The sequence below is a fragment of the Cynocephalus volans genome, chromosome 2 (genome assembly GCF_027409185.1).
Source record: "Cynocephalus volans isolate mCynVol1 chromosome 2, mCynVol1.pri, whole genome shotgun sequence".
In the NCBI taxonomy this organism is placed as follows: Eukaryota; Metazoa; Chordata; class Mammalia; order Dermoptera; family Cynocephalidae; genus Cynocephalus; species Cynocephalus volans.
In genome coordinates this window covers 139,469,737-139,489,771 of record NC_084461.1, presented here as the reverse complement: position 1 = coordinate 139,489,771, position 20,035 = coordinate 139,469,737, and the positions used below count along the sequence as shown (strand labels likewise).

The following is a 20,035-nucleotide window of genomic DNA, read 5'->3' as shown; positions in this document are numbered from 1 at the left end:
GTCCTAACCCTCAGTTCCTCAGAATGTGGCTGTATTTGGGAACAGTGCCTCTAAAGAGGTAATTAAGTTAAACTGAGGTCATTAGGGTGGGCTCTAATCCAATATGACTGGTGTCTTTATAAGAAAAGATTATGACACAGATACACAAAAAGGGAAGACCATATGAGGACACAAGGAGAAGAGGGTCACCCAAAAGCCAAGAAGAGAGGACTTGGAGAAACCAACTTTGCAGACATCTTGATCTTGGACTTCCAGCCTGCAAAACTGTAAGAAAATAAATTTCTATTATTTAAACCACCCAGTCTGTGGTATTTATGACAGCACTACCCTATTCTCTCCCCTCATCAAAATGCTTCCCACTCCCATTTGAAATCCTTCAATACTTTGCCAGGTCCTTGCTTCCCTAATTGTGCCTTAGTGTCATGACTGCTTATGTGCCATGGTTCTTCTGGTTCTTCTCCTGTGGGAGAAGAAGTCCATGTAAAAATGTAAAAAGAAAAATATTTTTTACATGGACTTCCATACCCTTAGCCCAGTGTTTTTTCAAAGTGTGTTCCAGAAGAAGGTGACTAGTGTTGAAGAGAAAGGGGTTTTCAAGGTCATGGCCATCTAGGAGATGTGGTGTTAATCCAGGCTGATTAGGTTCTGCAGGATTCCACAGCATTGTGGATCTTCAAGAGGGGGAAAGAACATGAAGTGTTCCCCAAACATATTTGACCGTGGAACCCCCTTTTCACTGAGCATCTCTCAGAACTAAGTCTGCCAATGACACTAGCTCAAACATAGGACACTGAATGATGGCAATTTTTGGAATATGTGACACACGGTCGAGAAAGATGTTGAGTTTGGGAAGTCATCAGAACTCCCTAAGTACACAGAGGGAAATTACCTAGGATCAGGATATCAGAGCTGGTAGGGACTGTCTTGCCCAGTGCAGTGGAGGAGACATCGATGCCTCTAGGACACATCTCAGTAGGAAAGCTGGTGCCGTGTGAAATGTGAGGTTCCTAACCCCAGACGCTGGTCTTAAACACATCCTTCTAGCAAACATTTTTCTGTTGCATGTGAGAGGTTCCCAGGTGCTACCTTTCCCCTTCAGCCTGGGAATTCCCCAGCCACCTGTCATGCTGGGCTCTCTCCTGATATCAGACTCCAGTCAATCTTAATGACCCAACGCCCTGAAATTCTGGTGACCAAATCCCCGAGTCTAGTTTTGGGGTCTTGCCTGGTTGATCAGCTCATTGTAGTATGACAGCAAAAGCCCAGGCTTTGGAACTGGGTTCAAATCCCAGCTCTGTTACATAGTAACTGTGAAAGTAAACAGTTTATTTTCTATGTTTATCTTTTATAAACTATGGCCTCTCTGTAAAACGTGGAATATACCACATAGTGACTGTGGCTGATTAGAAGGAATGAATGTATAGGATTTGCCATGTGCCTATACATATTAGGCCTCATTAAATATTAGCTGCCATTCTTCCTCTTAAAACTAGGGATGTAGGGTACGTAGTCACACTCGGTGAGACTATGAAATCCAAGAGTGAGACCTATCTTCTGTCTCTTGCTCATTGCAAATCAATTTGTGAATATGTAATTCCCCCAGTGAGAAAAAAAGCAAGCTAAGCCATTAGTTTAGGGTGCATTGACCTGCTATCTTTTTATCTTCTATTCTCTTTCAGGTTGTTTCTCTAGTCAGTTTTACTGTTGCCTTCCACAGGTCAACAAGGATTGGAATATGACTAGGAATCAAGACGAAGATGCTGGTTTTACTAGTTTGGAAGCAGTTTTAATGGAGATGGAAATGTTTATCAACTCAACACAGGTATCCCAAAGTACAAATCAAAATACCATCTTCAGCAAATATGATTTAAGAATTTAACATTTGATCACAAGTGTAAATAGGTCACCATAAATAAATGTAAATTCATTGTACAAAAATCCCCAACTCTTAATACAAATATGGTACATTTGACAATTTCTGAAACAGAATTTAACTTTTTAAAACCCAAGTGTTTTTTTTTTTTTTCCTGGTTCTTAAACACACACAAGATTAAAAGGTGGAAGGCAGTAATACCAGGGAGGAAAGGATATTAAACTCATCCAGTGTTCATAAATAAGTGCTGCTGGCGATCCAGGGAAATGAAACCTCTTCCCTGAAAGTGAAGACAATTTACTAGGATCAAAACTCATGAGGATAATGTGACTCTGCCCAGAGGGTCAAATTCAGGGTTAGGAAATCAGGGTGTGAGGAGTGGGTTGTTGAAATGGCAATCTTATCACATGGATGATCCAAGTCTCCACAAAGCAATGGGAAAGGATTTGGAATGAACTCTAGAACTTAATAACTAGTCATCTATCTGAGAGAGTCAGCTACTGTCCTCAGACAGGACTGAAGGCTTGGAAGGCTCTGGAGCTGAGATCTCATGTGGGTTCTGAAGGAGTATTCTACCATGCATTTCTGCCATGTGGTATAACCTCTCTTTGGCCTCTGGAATGACACATCTATGGATCTATGGTCATCAAGAGGAAAAAATGAGAAATCTTAATAGGAAGTAGAAGCTCCAGGCAGTAGGATATACTAGCTTCTACTTTGAACCATCTTCCCTCCCTACAAATTCTTTCATGGCTTAGAGATAGCTCAAAGTTCAAGGTGAGCAGAATGATTCCTTTGCAGCAGTGGCTTAACAGAATAACTCCGGTAGCTTGTGGAAAATGCACACTTTCTGACTTTACTCCCAGAGATTCAGAATTAGTGGGTTTGAAGTAGTGCATAAGAAATCTCCACTCAAATGTGCTAATCTCAAGATCTGACCTAAGTGGCCTTTGGACCACAACTGGCCCCACCGTTCTTCACTCTAGGGCATGAGTGTACATACCAACCTCTTGCTATGGGCACATCTTTGCACTTTTCATGGGTTAAAAATGGGGCCATCTGATTAGTGGTAATCATTCCCATTCATCTGCCCTGGGGGAGGGGATTATTCTTTCCATTTTCTCTTCTCTTTTCCTCTCTGGGCTGGAGGAAAGTATCATATATCACACTAGCTATGTTTTTAAGCGCAGGGCCAGAGACTCCCTTCGAAAATGACATGCTCTCTAACAAGACATTCATATCCCAAAGCCTTGTGACCTTCTAAACGGTCTCCCCATACTTGGTAGGAGATTCTGCAGAAAAATTTTGGTTCGGTCTGGAAAATGGAAGTAAATATACCCCTGTGAGAGAATCCATACCCCAAAATCTAACTTAAGGAGCATTAACAGAACAGAAAGTAGAGAGTGAAAGATAAAATGTTCCAAGGGCATTTCAGCATCTAGAACAGTGAAACTTGACTCAGTAAAGCAGGACTCTTCTTTGGTGTCCTTTGGTATTAAAAGCTCACTCACAAGTACTCCTCATCTCCCTGTCCCCAAGATGTTTTTGGCCTCTGTTGAAATAACTGCATATTTTCTTTCCTATGGGAGTTCTCCTTGAGGAGAGATTCTGTGACAAGAAGTTGACCCTAATTTGGTCACTGTCTAATGCGGTGGCCATGCCATGACCAACTCGTTCAATGCTGCAGTCCCAGTGTGGCCTGGTGCTAAGTATTTGCTTAAGAAATAAAGGTAGCATCTTACCACCAAGCTGATGAGATGGCCTAAAAGCTTTGTTTTGGGCTCTGGAATTCCCAGATACTGCTCATAGATGCTGTGTTCACAGATACTGCTTCTGCACAGCAGGACTGACTAACTTTCTAGCCCAATCCCACTCATTGGTATACAGCTTTGAAAGCATTTCTGACTTCTCTCGAGGACTGTGCTGAGAACGGAGTTAGGACAGGGCTTGGGGAGCCACTGAAAGGCCAAAGCCAACACCATCTACCAGGAGCCTCTCCCTCTGTTCACCCTGGCTCTCAGTGCCTGGTCCAGTGCACACTTGGCAGTGGAATCTCTGGCACCCACAGCAGGAGGGGATGTCACCTGGGGAACTTGAGGGAGCCAGAAGAGATGAGCAGCCAGAAAGCTGAGCCTTCCCTTCAGGCTGGGCTGACATCTCTGGGCACGGCCACACACTCTTCTCAGTCTGAGACTTCACTCCTGGGGGTCACATGTGGGCACTGGGGAGGAGGTTGCCATCTTAGGGAGGAGGTCATGGGAACCAACCACAGATGAGTGGGACTATGGGATGCAGAAAGGGTGAAACTAGGAGCTCTTAGTACAGTTGAGGGGAGGAAAAAGAAAAAAAGCACACACTGCCCTGTTTTTTTTTTTTCATTTACACTATGGAAAAACCACCATGGAAATGTCATGGGAGAGCATGCACAGGCCCCACCCTTGGGAGTGGTGTAGATGTGTTTGGGGAGGTTCTTGTTTGCTTCCAGGTCCATCCCACATGCTGTCCAGTAGGATCCTGTGGCAGGCTGGCCATGGTTTTCTCTCTCCTGCTCCTCCTCCAGGTGGAGGGTCTGCAGGACCTTCTGCCTAGCAAGTGGTGGCCAAGGACTGGTGGATGGGTGGCTGGAAGCAGCGCACATGCTCCACAGTGGAACTGTCTGTCTCTACGGACTTCATGTACTTGTTCAGGATGGCGAAAACCTCATTGTTCAAGATCTGGTACTTCCTGATCCGATCAGCCATTTTCTTCAGGGGCTGCAGGAGGACAGGGATGTTCAGGTTAGGGCAGAAGGAGAGGGTACAGAGAGGGAGAGCAAGAGAAGTCAGAGGTTGGGGTCAATGCTTCAATGATCATGTCACTCTTGCTTAAAGGCCTTCCGTGGGTTCCTAGAGCTCTGGAAATCAAATGTTAACTGGCTCATAAAATTCTGCAAGTTTCAAAACATCCTACAAAGCTACAGTAACCAAAACAGTGTGGCACACATCAAGACAGACATGTAGACCAGTGGAACAGAATAGAGAGCCCAGAAATAACCCCCCACTTGTATGATTAGATGATTTCCAACAAGGGTGCCAAGACCACTCAATGGGGAAAGGACAGTCTTTTCAACAAGTGGTGCTGGGAAATATGGACATCCACAAGCAAAAGAACAAAGCTGGACCTTTATCTTATACCGTCTACAAAAATTAACTCAGAATAAAGACCTAAACGTAAGTTTAAACTATAAAATTCTTAGCAAACGGGAAAATCTCCATGACACTGGATTTGAAAATAATTTCTTGGATATGACACCAAAATCATAGGCAACAAAAGAAAAGCTGGACTACACCAAAACTGAAAACTTCACTCTCAACCAAGTAAAAGGCAACCCATAGGAGAAAATACTTGAAAATCATATCTCATGAGGGATTAATATCTACAATATGTAAAGAACTCCAACTCAACAAAAATAACCCAATTAAAGAAATGAACTAAGAACTTGAACAGACATTTCCTCAAAGAACACATACAGATGTCCAATATCAAAACACAACATATAACACAGCATTAACAATCAGTAGGGAAATGCAAATCAAAACTACAATGAGCTAAAACTTCACACCATTAGGATAGCTATTAAAAACAGAAAATAACTGCTGCTGAGGTGGTGGAGGAATTGGGACTCTTGGGCACTGCTTGTGGGAATGTGAAATTGTGCAGCTGCTATCGAAAACAGGGTGGTAGTTTCTCAAATAATTAACAGAATTACTCTCTGATCCAGCAATTCCACTTCTGGGTATCTACTCAAAAGAACTGAAAGCAGGAACTTGAAGAGACATTTGTATAACCATGTTTCATGAGAGCCAAAAGGTGGAAGCAACCCAAGTGTCCATAGATGGATGGAAAAAATGTGGAATATACATACAATGTAATATTATTCAGCCATAAAAAGGAAGGAAATTCTGACATGTGCTATAACATGAGGAACCTTGAGGACATTATGCTAAGTGGAAAAAACCCATCACAAAAAGACAAATACTATGAACAAATACTATGAGGTACCTAGAGTAGTCACATTCACAGAGGCAAAGTAGAAGGGTGGTTGCCAGAGTCTGGGTAGAGGCGGAGCAGGTAATTATGTTTAATGGGTACAGAGTCTCAGTTCTGCAAGATGAAAAGTGCTGTGGAGATGGATAGTGGTGATGGGTGAACACCAATAGAATGTACTTAATATCATTGAATTGTACACTTATAAAAATGATTAAAATAGTGTAAGGACTTTATCACAAAAGAAAACTCTTTGTGAGGTGGCTCCTACCTCCGCCTCCTCTCATCTAGTCCATCTTCATGCCTCTGTGCCTTTGCTGTGGCCATTCCCTCCGGCTGGAATGTCCTCTCAGGCCCCACACCTCCTCTGCTGCTGGTCATTCTGGACTCAGCCCAAGCACCGCCTCTTATGGGACGCCTTCTCTGACCACCCCTCCCTTTCCCCACAGCCTTGTTTACAGGCTCCTTCTCTCCCCTCCACCCATGGCAGCCCTGCTCACCCCATGCCAGCCCTTATCCCATCCCAGAACCTGGCACAGCTTTAGAGTTCAGTGAATGTAGGATGAGGAACCAGCATAGGCAGAGTCTGACAGGCACAGGGAAGGTGTATTGCAGGTCTGAAGCCCTGCCCTGCTGGGGTGACCTGATTCATCCTGGTAGGCTATAAGTGAGTGACTCAGCTTCCTCCAAACAGGTCCCAGCCACTAAGTATCTTTCTACCTACCTGTGGTGTGGGGCCTTGGCCTCCATAAGCAGCTCACCTTTTGTTTTCTGATGAAAGCCAGGTTGTCAGGCCCCACCCTACCTCCCAGGCCCAGCCACGAGCCTGCTTACCACATTCTTAATGATTTCATCCTTCCCGTCCTGCCGCTGTACTTTTAGCAGGTGGTAACAGAAGTCGAACAGGTCGAAGCGACGCTGCTGGCCCAGCAGGACGATGATGGAGCAGCCAGCCCAGTTCAAGCCGTCACCGAAACACTGCCTGGAAGCAGGGAGAGGAAGCAGCTGGAGCAAGAGGCTGGGGGTGGTGGGGAGAAAGGGACCCTCATCTCAGGCCAGTATTGCAGCTAGTAAGCAGGCCTGTCTTTGGGCCCAGTAGCTTCATCTATGAAATGGGTACAAGGGTGTGAGAGTGGATTCACTTGTTCCAGGGACTGTGGTTGTATCATAAGCCCGTCTAACCATTAAAAAGTGTCAGCTTGTTTGCAGCACTGATGTAAGGAAAACAACCCAACCAGCCCTTGAGATTTATGTGGCTGATTATTTCAGGTGGGTTAAAGGACACTCTGTCTTGGCTCTGCAAAGGAGCCAGGAGAACACCTGTGAGGTGAAGGGCCATTTCAAATCATACATCAACTGGTTGGAATGGGCTGGGAGGGGAAGGATGGGGAACAGTGGCCAGATGAGCAGATGTCAGCTTGCAGGCCCCCAACTCTCGAGAGACACTGGGTGATGTGGACGGCTGTTGGGTTGTCCCTCTGCAGTCTCGTACTCAGCAGCAGCCCCCCGGCCCCATTCCCGTGCTCAAAGTGTGCAGGCCAATGGTGCTCTGAGCACGGCCTCACAGCAGCCTGCCTGCCTCTCAGCCCGCTCCGAATCCTCGGCGGCCTTTCCGCCCCTGCACAATGTCTCTTTGGAGCTCTGGGCTGCTGGAGGGTGGGCTGTGTCTGCCTTCTTCACCCTCTGTCTTTGATGTGGAGCTGGTGCATGCAGGCAGAACCGGGCTCTGCTGTCTTCTCTAAGGACAGGACTGGGATACTCCTAAATGCTCCTCATTTTCCAGGAGTAGAGTTTTGTGGGGGTTGGGTAGGCAGTGAGGTTCCAATCCCACACCCTCCCCCAGCTTCCAGTCTCACCAAGACAGGGCCCTGCTGTGTAAACATACACACACACACACACACTCCATTTCTGCCTCCAGCAAATGTGTTGCCTTTCCTGGAGTGTCGCAATCTTCCTTCTGTAGATCCAGAGCCCAGGTACTGGTCAAGGCTCAGTTCTAGTCTGTGAATTGAAGTCTGGGAATCTTCTCTTCTCTGACATCTGTCACCTTCCTGCCTGCACTACAAAGCAACCTCATCAGATATACCTTACGTGTTTCACGTCGCCCCCTGGGCCCTGTGAACTTCATGAGGTCAGGAACTGTCTACTGTTGTTCAGCATCGCTGTGTGTGCAGCACCTGGCACAGCGACCCACACGCTCAGTCCTCATGCTTGGCCGCCCCTGCCCACCTTTCTGGCTGAACTCTGTCAGCCCAATAACTCAGGGGGACAAGTAGGTTGGGGAGTGACCGCGCTTCCCTGGGGGTACTCACTCAGCTGTGAACTCGTTGGTCCCCACAGGAATGCAGTAGACAAACTGCATGGCGCTCCACAGCCGGTGGAACTCCACACATTCGTCCACGTGCATGACGCCATTGGTGGGTGGTGGGCCCCGCCAGATGGGGTCCTGCAGATAGCTCCGAATGCGGGTCAGGATGACCTCGAACATGGACAGGCCACAGCACAGCCGCTCCTTGGTCAGCAGGTCACCCTCCCGAGCAATGGCAATTTGCTGGGGACATAAACACAAGGGCACATAAACCTTCCATCCACATCTCAGACCCTGTCTGTCACCTCCCACCAGAGATTCCTAAACACCGGAGAACTGATGTCTTGACTAGAGCAGGGCACTAACTTTATAAACCTGAGTGCAATAGTAGGAAAGTCTCATGATAAGTAAAATTCAGGAGGTATCAGTAAATGATATAAAAAAACTATGATCTACACACATAATGAAATGCTAGGTAGTTACTGAAAAGACTGAAGTGATACTATTAGTGCTACTGCTCCTACTATAGTAGTATTACTGCGAGTTCATACTTACTAAAAGTGTGTAATACACCAGGCCCTGTTCTAAGCACTTGATAGGTTCAACTCCATGAGATAGGTACGATTATTATCCCCATTTTACAAATGAAGAAATAGTTTCAGAGAGGCAGCCAGTGATTGGGAAAGCTGGGGTCTGATTCCCAGTAGTCTATACCTATGGATGAAACTGTAAAATAAGTAGAGCAAGTTGCAGAAAAGGATGTATACTATAATCCTATTAAACGTCAGCAACACACAATCCCACAGACAAAAGTATATGTGGGGTGTGTGTGTGAAAACATTTTAGAAAGATTAACACCATCTGTTGTGGGAGCACATGGGCTTGGAGAAGTGAGGGGATTTTCACTTTTTACTTTAAATACATCTATACAAAAACAACCCTAAGGGGGAATAATATACTTCTGTATAGCTGAATGTGCTACAATGAGCATATATTAACCTTTTAAAAATTGCCACTGATTTCACAGAATTATTTCCTCTAGTTAGAAGTCCTTCTTTGACTATTGCAAACAATTTCTATTAATAATTTAAACTGGCTTCTCATGTGAGTCCTACTACACATCTGATCATCAGCTGGCTAGACAGGCCCATCAGAACACATAACTGTATGCATTAGGAGTAAAAACATCTAGGCGTAAAGCTATCTGCAAAGTAAAATAAATATTAAAATCTAAGGTCAAAGTCGGGTCTCCAAATCTGGGGACAAAGCTAAGGAGGGCTGGCTCCTCAGACTGAGCCATCCAAAGGGCACTCATGGGAACAGCTCCCCAGTGGGGCTGGGAGGTGCCTGCCTGACTTCTCCCTGGAAGCTCCCTCCATGGAGGCCCCCAGAGAGAGGGCAACCTCTTAGTGAATCCATGGAGGGAGAAAAATCAGAAAACATCTATGCTGGAGCCTGCTATAAATGTGGGCCAGGAGTGTAGTTGTCATGACAACCATAAACCAAAAAAAGTCTAGGAAAAAAATGAGTTGGGCAATGTGTGTTTTAAACACAAAGAAGACGGAACCCTGATTCCTGGGGACTCACCTTGATTTCATACGCAGGGAAGGCTCTTGAGCAGAGGAGGGAGCGCTCACGATGCCATGGTTAGCTGGAAATATCTCTTTTAAAAAAATCCTGAACCCTGTACTGGATTCTGTTCTTACTCTCTTTATTTGTTCTCATTCTGTTCTCTTTGGTCCCTGAAAGGGCTGTCCACTTAAAAAAGAGCTTGTCTGAGACAGGGGAGATGCTCAGTAAATAAAGGACCCAAATTTGTTCTTGAGTCATCAATATTCTCTTTTGTAAAGTAATACAGCATTCTGGTTTACTAATTAATCTACTGTGCTTTTGGTTAGTCTGAATCAGTCCTCAGGGCCTGACAGTCACGGTGGGGGGAACTAGAAAAAATAGCAACTGAGTTTATAGATCTGCAGACAGACTTTGAACTCTGGTGACCCCACCCACTACAACCAACCACTGGGGCATGGACTGACATGGTTAGGGGCTTGTCCCTTTCATTTGAAAAAGTGTTTAACCATATAGTTCCTTCTGCATGCTATGAAAGTAGTCATTGGGTAAAATTTGGAAAACCTTTTTTTTTTAAGTTATAGAAAATAAAATTCCCCCATAAACTCCATTCCTGGAGATGAGCTTTCTTAAAGTATTGACATACGATTTGTGTTTATGTGTGTGAGTGTGTATGCATCCATGTTTAACAAAACTTGGATCATAGCATCCATGTTGCTTCTTTCTTTAGGTATATCAGTAATTTAGCTCATTTTCTTAAATATTTTCAGTAACATGATTTTTCAATGGCTACATAAAATGGCTACTGATATACCATAATATATTTAGCCCTCTACTCTTGTAGGTAATTTTAAATTGTTTACAAATTTTCGCTATTGTGGACAACTCTAAAGCAACCATCCTTATATGGTACATAAAATTCTATAAACCTATCTCTGATCATTTTGTTCGATAAATCTTTAGTAATGAGGGTCAAAGAACACAAATATTTTAAAAGGCTTTTGCTGCATAGTGGTAGGCTAGTCCTAAGAAAAGCTGAACCTTTGTGAAGCCTGTTCCTTGTACCCTCATCGATATTCTATGATCGTTAAGAAAAGTTCTTTGCCAGCCTGAGAGATGGAAAACAGTATGTCATTATTTGAATTTGCATTTCACTGACTATTGGTAAGTCTGGATGCTTTTTCTATGTTTGTTGGCATTATTTTTTTTTATGTTGTAAGTTTTCCTTCATGCCTTCTTTCGGTATGCCTATCATTTTCTTTCTGAAAAAGTGCTTTATAGATTGTTTGCTACAAATACTCCCAATTTGTGACTTGATGTTACATGAAGGGTCTTCAAAAAGTTCATGGAAGGATTTGTACTCTTTTTTAATTCCATTTTTCTATTAACTTTTTGAAGTGCCCTCAATGGGTGTGTGTGTATTTAATTTTTAATCATTTCTATTTCACTCAGTGGGCAAGTTTTTTTTCTCTCTTTCTGCCGTTCTTAGTCAATTAGGGAATAGGGAAAACACTTTTGAAGCCATACTCAAGTAATTTCTGCATGGAGTACTTTGATTACATTTAGTGCCTCTTGGAGGAGAATGATACCTCAATATTCCTTCTTTGTATAACTCTTTATGTTTTTTGGAAATCTTATATTACATGTTCACCATAACAAGAAAGGCAGCTTAACTAAGGAGATAAAACAGCTATGACCCCATTTCACAGATGGGAAAACAAAAACTGAGAAATGGCTTGCATTAGATTGTACAATAATTCAGGGGTGGTGCTGGGTCAAGGACCCATCTTTTGACCCCCTGAGTGTTCTGTTCATGATCGTGCTGGACAACAAACTAGGTCGCCTCCATTTGTCTCAGAAAATGTGCAAACAGTGCAGTACTGCTCAAACTCCTGGCTTTGAATATGTGGCAGAGTTCCTCTGTCACTGACCTAGATATTACATGAGCACCCTAACTAACCCTGGCTAGCTTAGAAGTTAATATTTTGTTAACTTTTCTTTGGTCTATGAGATGACTAAGTTTTGGACTATTCCTTGAGGGATGGGAGACTTATAAAACTGGCATTTCTTCTCTCATGGAATGTCTACGCTTTTGTTTCTTAAACACACAGCATTTGACAAATTGAGATTTCTATCAGTCCCAAGGAAATGGTATTCACCAGAACAGGGCAGGAATTCACAGTCCTCTTAACTGGAAACACATGCCCAATCTTGGGTGCAAGAGGCTGGATTCTTGTAGGATGACACCAACAGTGGTGCAGACACATTCACATGTCGCTGGCCTGTAGGATTTTCTCCCTAAAAGGAGATCATTTTAGAGAATCTTCTCTGCTCAGCTCTGAAGACCAAAGAAGAAAATGTGCATACTCCACAGTATCTGGATTCTCTCTATAGCCAGTGAGAGACCAAATGCCACTTAGTGCTTGGTCACTGTTTTCAGTAGGAGGGTGGTGGTATGCAGGGGCCCGGCTAGGGTGGCTTCATTGGCATTGTGCTCCAAATACCTGCCAGTTTTGCCAGAAGAGGGGCCGCTTTCTGCCCTCTGCTGAGGATGTGGGTCCTTCTGACCTTGTTGACAAGGACTGCTGGAATGCAAGTCCAAGAGCAAAACAAACCACCCTGGCTTGTCTTACTATGGTGCCCCATTTCTCTCCTTCTGCATTCTTCCCCTGCCGCCCCCACAATGGGAAGCGTGCTTAAATCCACTTGAAAGGGGAAAGCTCATACTTTTGTTGCCCGTTTGCCCCTCATTTCTCTTCCTTCTTGTCCCCCTGCATCGTCTGTGAATTCTCTGAAGGCAAGGGGTCCTGTCTTACCCATCTTGATGTTCATAGCAACTGGTACAGGTTTTAAAAATTAATTTTAATTACAGAATAAACATATGAGCTTATTCCCCTTTGAAAATATTAGAACATTACAGATAAAGCTGGAGTCCTCTTTAATTCCCTTCCCCTCTAACCAGTCTCTCTTTCCTTCTTCACTCTTCAGAGGTTGCTACCATGATGAATTAGGAATGTGTCCTTCCAAATAATTCCAGGAAAAGTTTTACTTATATCGTTTTGTTGCGTCCATTTTAAAAAAATGCAAATGGAATCCTTCTGTGTGAATTGTAGTGCAACTTACTTTATCCACTCAAGTGTGTGTTTCAGATCTGTCCACACTGGTGCACCTAGATCTCATTTTTCCTTTACATTATATTATATATTAAGGACATTCTGAATATGCAAGTATTCAGCATTTAGATGACTATACCACATTTTATTTAGCAAACGCTTTACTAACAGATGTTTAGGCTGTTTCCAGTTTTTGCTTTAACAGACAATGCACAGTAAGAATCTTGTGTTCTTGTGAGTGTTTCTCTAGCAAAAATATCCAGAAGTGAACTGCTGGCTCACAGGGTGTGGGGAGTTTTAATTTTGAGAGAGAACACAGAATTCTTGATACCTAGCAAGGGCATAAGGGAAACTTATTTAAGTGAGCTGACTTCTTTCTTGGCAGGATGCATGATACAGCATGTAGAAGAGAAACAGGACTGAGAGCAAATCTCATTCCAGACTTGCTCCTCCCATGAACTGGCTTCTTGGTATTGGACACCTTCTTCCCCTCTCTGGGCCTCACTTTCCCTGCTTGTAAAACAAGGGAGTTGGACCAAATGCTTTCCATCTCAAGTACCCTTTGGTCCTGAGGGTCCATTCTATAAGGTTTGTACCTGAGGGGTCCCCAGCCGCTCTATCAGAGGGACCAGGTGAAGCGGGGCATACTTGGCTTCCAGGCGTTTCATGCGGACCTCCAGGCGTTCCCCCTCTGCAAAAGGAACAGCAAGGCAGATGAGACCCAGGGCACAGTGGGTGACTGGGCAGGGAAAAACTGTGAGGACCTGATGATGTATCTTTGTTCCAAAACATGGATGGAGCATGTAGAACCGTTCTTTTTGGTTCTGGAAAGCACATTTGAACTCATTACAAGGAAACATTTTCTATGCTCTCTGTCCAACAATGGAATCACCAACCTTATGAAGTGGTGAATTCCCATCACTCGAGGAATATAGACCAAGGCTAGATAGCAACATACTATGGATATTCTAGAAGGAACAAGCCTTGCAGTGTCATTTCCAATTCTGTGTTTCTGTGACTATTCAATAGGCGCCCAAAGCTTTAACCTCCTCCCTTGCTGACTGCAGATCTGAGTTGACTGGGATTAAGACGTGAGCATAAGGTTCAAATGCAAGTTGGCTATTGGGCTGCTGTTAGTGTTTTCTTACCTTTGATGTAGACTCTAGGCAAGATGTTTTGGAAAGGTGCAGCATGGAGCAAATCACAGACTTCCTCCTGAGACTGCAGAGATGGAGGGAAAGAAAGAAAACAATTTTCATTTTAAGCCAGGAAGAATTTTCATTCCTAAAAATTTGAGCACTGGAATCAGCCAGACCTGGGTTCAAATCCTGACTCTTCTACTTGTCAGCTGTGTGACCTTGGGCCAGTTACTGAGCCTCTCTGAATCTACCTGCTGATGAGGATGAAAATAGTACCTATTTTAAAAGGTTATTGTGAGGATTAAATGAGAGAATGCATAACTTTGTAGCATGGGCTCAGGCACATATGAGAGCTCAATACATTTTTACTATAATATTACAAGGAATTTGCTGAGGAACTAGAATGGATGATGAAGAGATCACCCAGGGATGATGCGCCCCCAGACTCTTTGTCTGGTAGGTTGTGAGGCCTATAGGCTCAAAGCAGGTGGCTGGGCCAGTCTTCCAATTCATTAATCCAGGATGACTCTGTGAAAAGGCCTGCGTCTGATTAGTTTTCTCCACACCAGACACCAACTGGTGAGAGAAGAGGGGCTAGAACCCAGGCCAGATAGGTTTGGATGATCACTTGTTATGCACAAAAAAAAGCTTAAAAACAAACATACGTTACAGTGGTTGGAGGGAAAAGCTTGGTTAGGGCAAGACAGAAGGTAGAGCCTAACAGGCTTATTCTCCTGGGACCAGCTCATGATCACTAGATTTTAGGACAAAGGGGAGGAAAGGGGCCCGGAGAAGCCACCTACCACTGGGGCTTGCTTTCTTTTCTTTAAACTTGGTCACTTGGATTAGATAAGATCCAGGCTTCAATCGCAGGTTTTACTTCTGACTATCCTCAAATCTTGGTTTTCTCCTTACTCTATCCACCTGGTTTATCTCACCTACTTCCATAACTTGAAACATCACTCATTGCCTATGATTTATCAAATCTGTTCTTCCATCCAGAATTTTCTCCCAAGCTCCAGACTCGGATATCAAAATCCTTGCTGGATGTCCCTACCTGGACATTCCACAGCTCAACATTTTTAAAGCTGATCTTCTCCCTTAACCCCTGGGGTTCCTTGCAGAACACAGAATGGCAACAAGCATTTCCTCATCTGCCCAAGCTTACAACCTGGGGCTCAGCTTCTCTCTCCTTTACCTCCCAAGACCAATTAGTCTTTACAGCCTGTTGATTCTCACATCCCTTGATTCTTTCCACATTTCTCCACATTGACCACAACACTATGAGTTCCTTAAGGGTGGGGATGGTGTCTCTATTTTTGTCTCTTACACCCAGTGCCTAGCATACAATAGTTTCCCAGTAATTACTTATTAAATGACTGAATATTTGTTACCCCATAAATGTTTTTTTTGATGAATAAGTGAATTTATTTGTCCACATGACAGTCCTCTAAGTTTGAGAATGCTATTACATCTACTCTTTCACTCGTTCAACAAATATTTAGAGCAGCAGGCACTGTTCTAGGCTTTACAGATATGATGTTGGACAAGTTACACTAGATTTTATGCCCTCATGGAATTTACATTCTAGTTGATAAGAGATAAAAACAAGTAAACAAATCAGAAAATTTCATAGTGATAAAACACAAGAGGATAACAGCATAGAGAATAACAGAGTGGGAAAGGGACTGCTTCAGGGTGGTTAGGAAAATACTTTTTGAGGGGGCAACACTTGAACAGAGAGTGGAATGGAGTGAGGGAGTTAGCCATAGAGGCAGGAGGTAAGGGCGTTCCCGTAAAGGCCCTGGGGCAGGGAACAAGCTGGAGCACTGTGGTAAAGGGAATCACAGTACATACAGCAGGAGGCCCTACACGTAGGGAGCAACTGCATTATGTGGGGCCTTGTAGGCATGGTACTAAGTTTGGATTTTATTTTAAGTGTAAGAAGGAGCTATTTAAGTTGTTCCAAGCATAACACTGGTACATATAGCCCCACTGTCAAGTTTTCTTGTCTTTCTCTCTTCCAGAAATTTCAGTTTCCCCTAGAAATATCTTGTTACTAGTCCATTACATGAACTATCAACCTTCTATTTTGTTAATGTGGGTAAATTGATTTTGGGGGATAGAAGAAGAGGATGAAGGCTCTGAATCCTCTACAAGAAGAGCATTGCCACTGCTTTATTCATTTTACACAAAGAGCAGCTACTGCAGATTTCTTTTGGGGGAAACTGGAGTGTTCCATTTACACCCTTTGAGACCCTGCCACGAGCTTGCAAACTGCAGGACCAGAGGTTCTGTGAGCATGCTTCCTTCTTCATTTTGCAATGTCATTAGTCAGTGAAGGGGAGGAAGGAGACAAGAATGTGATTTCCCAACAGAAGTGGGAAAGCATTCTCCTGGAGGGTCCTGGAGGATGAGCTGCATGGCCATTTGCACAAGTAGGTGGCTACACACTCTGCAACACCTTTTGTGGAAGGTAGTTGTTTGGTATTCATTAGCCAAGATCACTGTGACATGAAAATGTCCATTTTGGAGCATACAAAGGCCTGTGTAAGGGATCCAAACAAGCTTCCATTGTGGGAGTCTGTGCTAATGGTTCACCTCCTCTTGTTTAATCATTATCTTAAAGGACCCACACCAAGTCGTCCACTCTGCCTAGGATCCCATCAAGCCACTCCCGGCGGGAGAGGTTCCTAAACTCGGCCTGTGAAGCCCACCCAGCATGGGGTCCCCTTCCCACTCACCCCCTGGCTCTATCTGCTTCAGCCACAGCGGCTTTTTGTTATTTGAATGTACCATCTGTATGACCATCAGTCTTTGCCTTCTCTCTGGAATGCTCCCTAATCTATTTCTTCTCTCCTACCCCTAAATTCCCACTTTTCTTTCAGATTTCAGTTCAAGCATCATTCCTTCAAGGAACACTTCCCTGACCCTCTCAACACCTCCCAGCCCATGTAGGTTTCCTTGTTAAATGTCCTCAAAGAAGCAAGTTCTTTTCCTTTTCAGCACTTGAACTCCATCCGTATTATACAATCCTACATGTGACTATCTGATTAACATCTACCTTCCCCCACTGGAATTTCACCTCCATGAAGGAGGCATGGTACTAGGATAGTCATTGAGTGACTATCCTACTCCTCAAAATTATTTGATAAGTGAATACTTACTAGAAAGTACTGGTCCCTCACTGCATTCTCCTCCCCCAACCTGTCTCACCGGCCTTTGCACTTTAGTGGGGCCTTTAAAGATCAGATAACATTTCAAACCAGTGAAGTAAGTCACTAATAGGAGAATTTAAGACACTGTGATAAGATAGTGAAGGAGATGCTTTTGCTTGGGGGCTGAGGGCGGGTCTTCTTGGTCCCCTTGACTTGTAATACCAAGGTGTAAATGTCAAAAAAAAGCTAAGGACCGCTGGATTCGGTCTTGCCCTGATGCAGATGTGCAGTGTATCTCAGTTTCTTTATCTATAACTTGACCTTCAAAATCTGCCCTGCGGTTGGACTGTGCAGCCAGGGAGAAGATGAGGGTGGTGAAGTAGGCACGGCTGAGTCTTCAGGGTCTTGTGGGTCAAAGCTGAGAGTCTGAATTTTAGTACAACGAGAAGCCTCCTGTCAGTTTTAAGCCAGAGAGTAACATGACCTGATTTACAATCATATGAAGATTTTTTTGCTGCTATGTGGAGAAGTCGGCTCTGCCCTTAGCATGGCTAAGAGGTCCACCCTTAGCATGTCTCTCCCTCGGCACAAGCATGGAAAGGCCATGACCTCAGAGAAGCTGAGTTTCAGGCATTTCTCTCAAATTGAACCCAGGGAGAAGGCATTATTGCTTTTTTCTTTAAGAGTCCCTGAAGCAGAGGCAAGCCTTCCCACCACGGTCAATGAAGGAAGGTGGCCAAACTGGGTGTTCTCTTAGGGCCACTCACAAATCCCATGCGGCCTCTTTCTCATTTGGGTTGGCCAGCCTCCCCGGCTTCAAGTGCTTTCTGTGATCCTGCACTCCTATCTCTCGATGGTAAATCAAATCGCTGGGCAGCATGAGAGTCGTGGCTGAGCTCGGTGCTAGCAGATGCCTCTATAAATTCTTAAAATGAGGTCAGAAGTAGCTTCAAGGCCTATGTTGCCAAGAATAAATCTTACCAGTCAGCGGAAGTAGCTGGGAAAAACAAAAACCCTCATAACTTTTCTTTCTCCTTATACATCACGACCTTGTCTGCTCAGTGACCCCTTTCCTTAAGTTTCTGAACCTGTGATGAGGTTTCCTTTCCCCGATTCAACTTTATAGTATGAAAAACTCTAAACATATAAAATATTTGAAAGGACAATGAATAGCCCCATACCCACAATGTAGTGCCACGGCGAACACTTTGTCATAATTGCTTTAACTCTGTTTTAGTGAATCATTTGAGAGTAAATTGAAGACACTTCAGCCTTAAATACCAAAGCCCGCAACTCCTAAAAACAAGGACATCCTCATATGTAATATCAGTATTACAATCGCCTAAATTTAAAAAATTTCTTAACATCATATAACATGCAGTCAACACTAAAATTTCCGCAGATGTTCCAAAAACATTTCTTTTATAGTTTTTTTTTTTTTTTTTGGAAACAGGATCCAACCATGAGTTTTCTAAAGTATGAATAATATGCAATTGCTCTACAAAAAAATATGCTTCCATGACTCCCCTTTTTGAGAACTGCCATACACTTGTGCTTCTGCAGAAGTTTCTCCCTGGGAGGAGTTAATGAGTGAAAACTACTATGTGGTAACTTCTATATATGCCAGTGCCACATTGATCCTTATTATTCCTGCCATATGACAACCACTAACGCATTATGAGAGAAGTATTCATGAGGAGGCCTACTGTAAAATTGCTCTTTGCCAATAGGATAAGCAAAAGTGAAAAGGCTTTTGGAGTCAGGATACAAAAATATTTTATTGTAAGGAACTCACATCAAAATTCTTCAAGGGATTAGTGTTTTATTTTTCCATTGCCTTCAGTCTTAAAATTTTGCTTTTGCATTACACTTAATTTAAAACTGATGGGCCATGAGGGATTTCCATCAAATATCAAAAAATCCCGAGTGTTCCCAACTCAGTCTATGAGGCTAACTGGGGACTTGATTTCTGTTGGCTAAAACATACCATAAAGATTCGATGAACATATATAAAAAAAACAGATTCAACGTGACCCTTAGAACGTCAGATTTATGGAGAACAGCATTCTACCTTTAGGGCCTGTTCCTGAGTGAAAAACTATTTTTAGCTGATTTCCTAAAGGGAATCATCAAACCAATCCCCAAACAATATTTTCTTAAATAACTTATAGTTCTGATTTTTGAAGCAACAAAAAGACAACACGAAGGTATTACGTTTTTATCTTTGTAAGCAAGTGCAGAGAAATGAGCTGGAAAACTGGAGGTCAAGGCACTCCACAGGGATCCCCTCTCTGGTTTTTCTGAAAGGGGAATGGGGGGCTGGGCCTAACCCGAGAGCTCAGTGTTCTAAACATTCCCTTATATGGATACACATATTGTTAGTGTAAGTGTTTCCTGCATTCTGATGTTAAGCCCCAAGGATACAGGGCCTGTGGAGTAGGCAAGAAATTAGGCTTCCCACGTCCACCATGACCCTCCTTTGCACAGAAAGTATGAGCTGCAGCTTCCGGCCCCTCATTTGGCACTCCAGGTGCAGTCAAAAGCTCAACTGAGATATACCACATCTGCTCCTGCTCCATGGGCCCCTCACTTCCAGCAGCTCTCTGTGGTCCTGGCTAAATAAATATTTCATCTTACTGATTCTGTGTGGGCTCCGAGTGTGAGAGAGTGTGCGTGGGGGGTGGGGGTTCACTGCCAATCCGTGCCTCACCTGAATAATGCTATGTTTTCCCATGTCTCACCTCCACCCCTTCCCCTGTCCTCCAAATTGTCAAGGGGATAGATAATAGAATTATTATTCTGGACCAGAATCATGTCTGGTCAACTGGGAAAGATCTACAGCAAAGAAA

At 43.7% G+C, this 20,035-nt stretch overlaps 1 protein-coding gene across 3 annotated transcripts in view; it reads right to left on the bottom strand.

Annotated features, from left to right (window-relative positions):
* Positions 1-4,458: 4,458 nt before the first annotated feature.
* Positions 4,459-20,035, bottom strand: part of CYFIP2 (cytoplasmic FMR1 interacting protein 2) — a 108,049-nt gene continuing 92,472 nt past the window's right edge. For all 3 annotated transcript variants that reach the window (XM_063085651.1, XM_063085652.1, XM_063085653.1), the window contains 5 exons: positions 14,038-14,110; positions 13,486-13,580; positions 8,212-8,450; positions 6,734-6,881; positions 4,459-4,626 (listed from right to left, as the gene is read on the bottom strand). In XM_063085651.1, coding sequence (XP_062941721.1) covers positions 4,459-4,626; positions 6,734-6,881; positions 8,212-8,450; positions 13,486-13,580; positions 14,038-14,110 — 723 coding nt within the window. The remainder of the gene's footprint in view (positions 4,627-6,733; positions 6,882-8,211; positions 8,451-13,485; positions 13,581-14,037; positions 14,111-20,035) is intronic.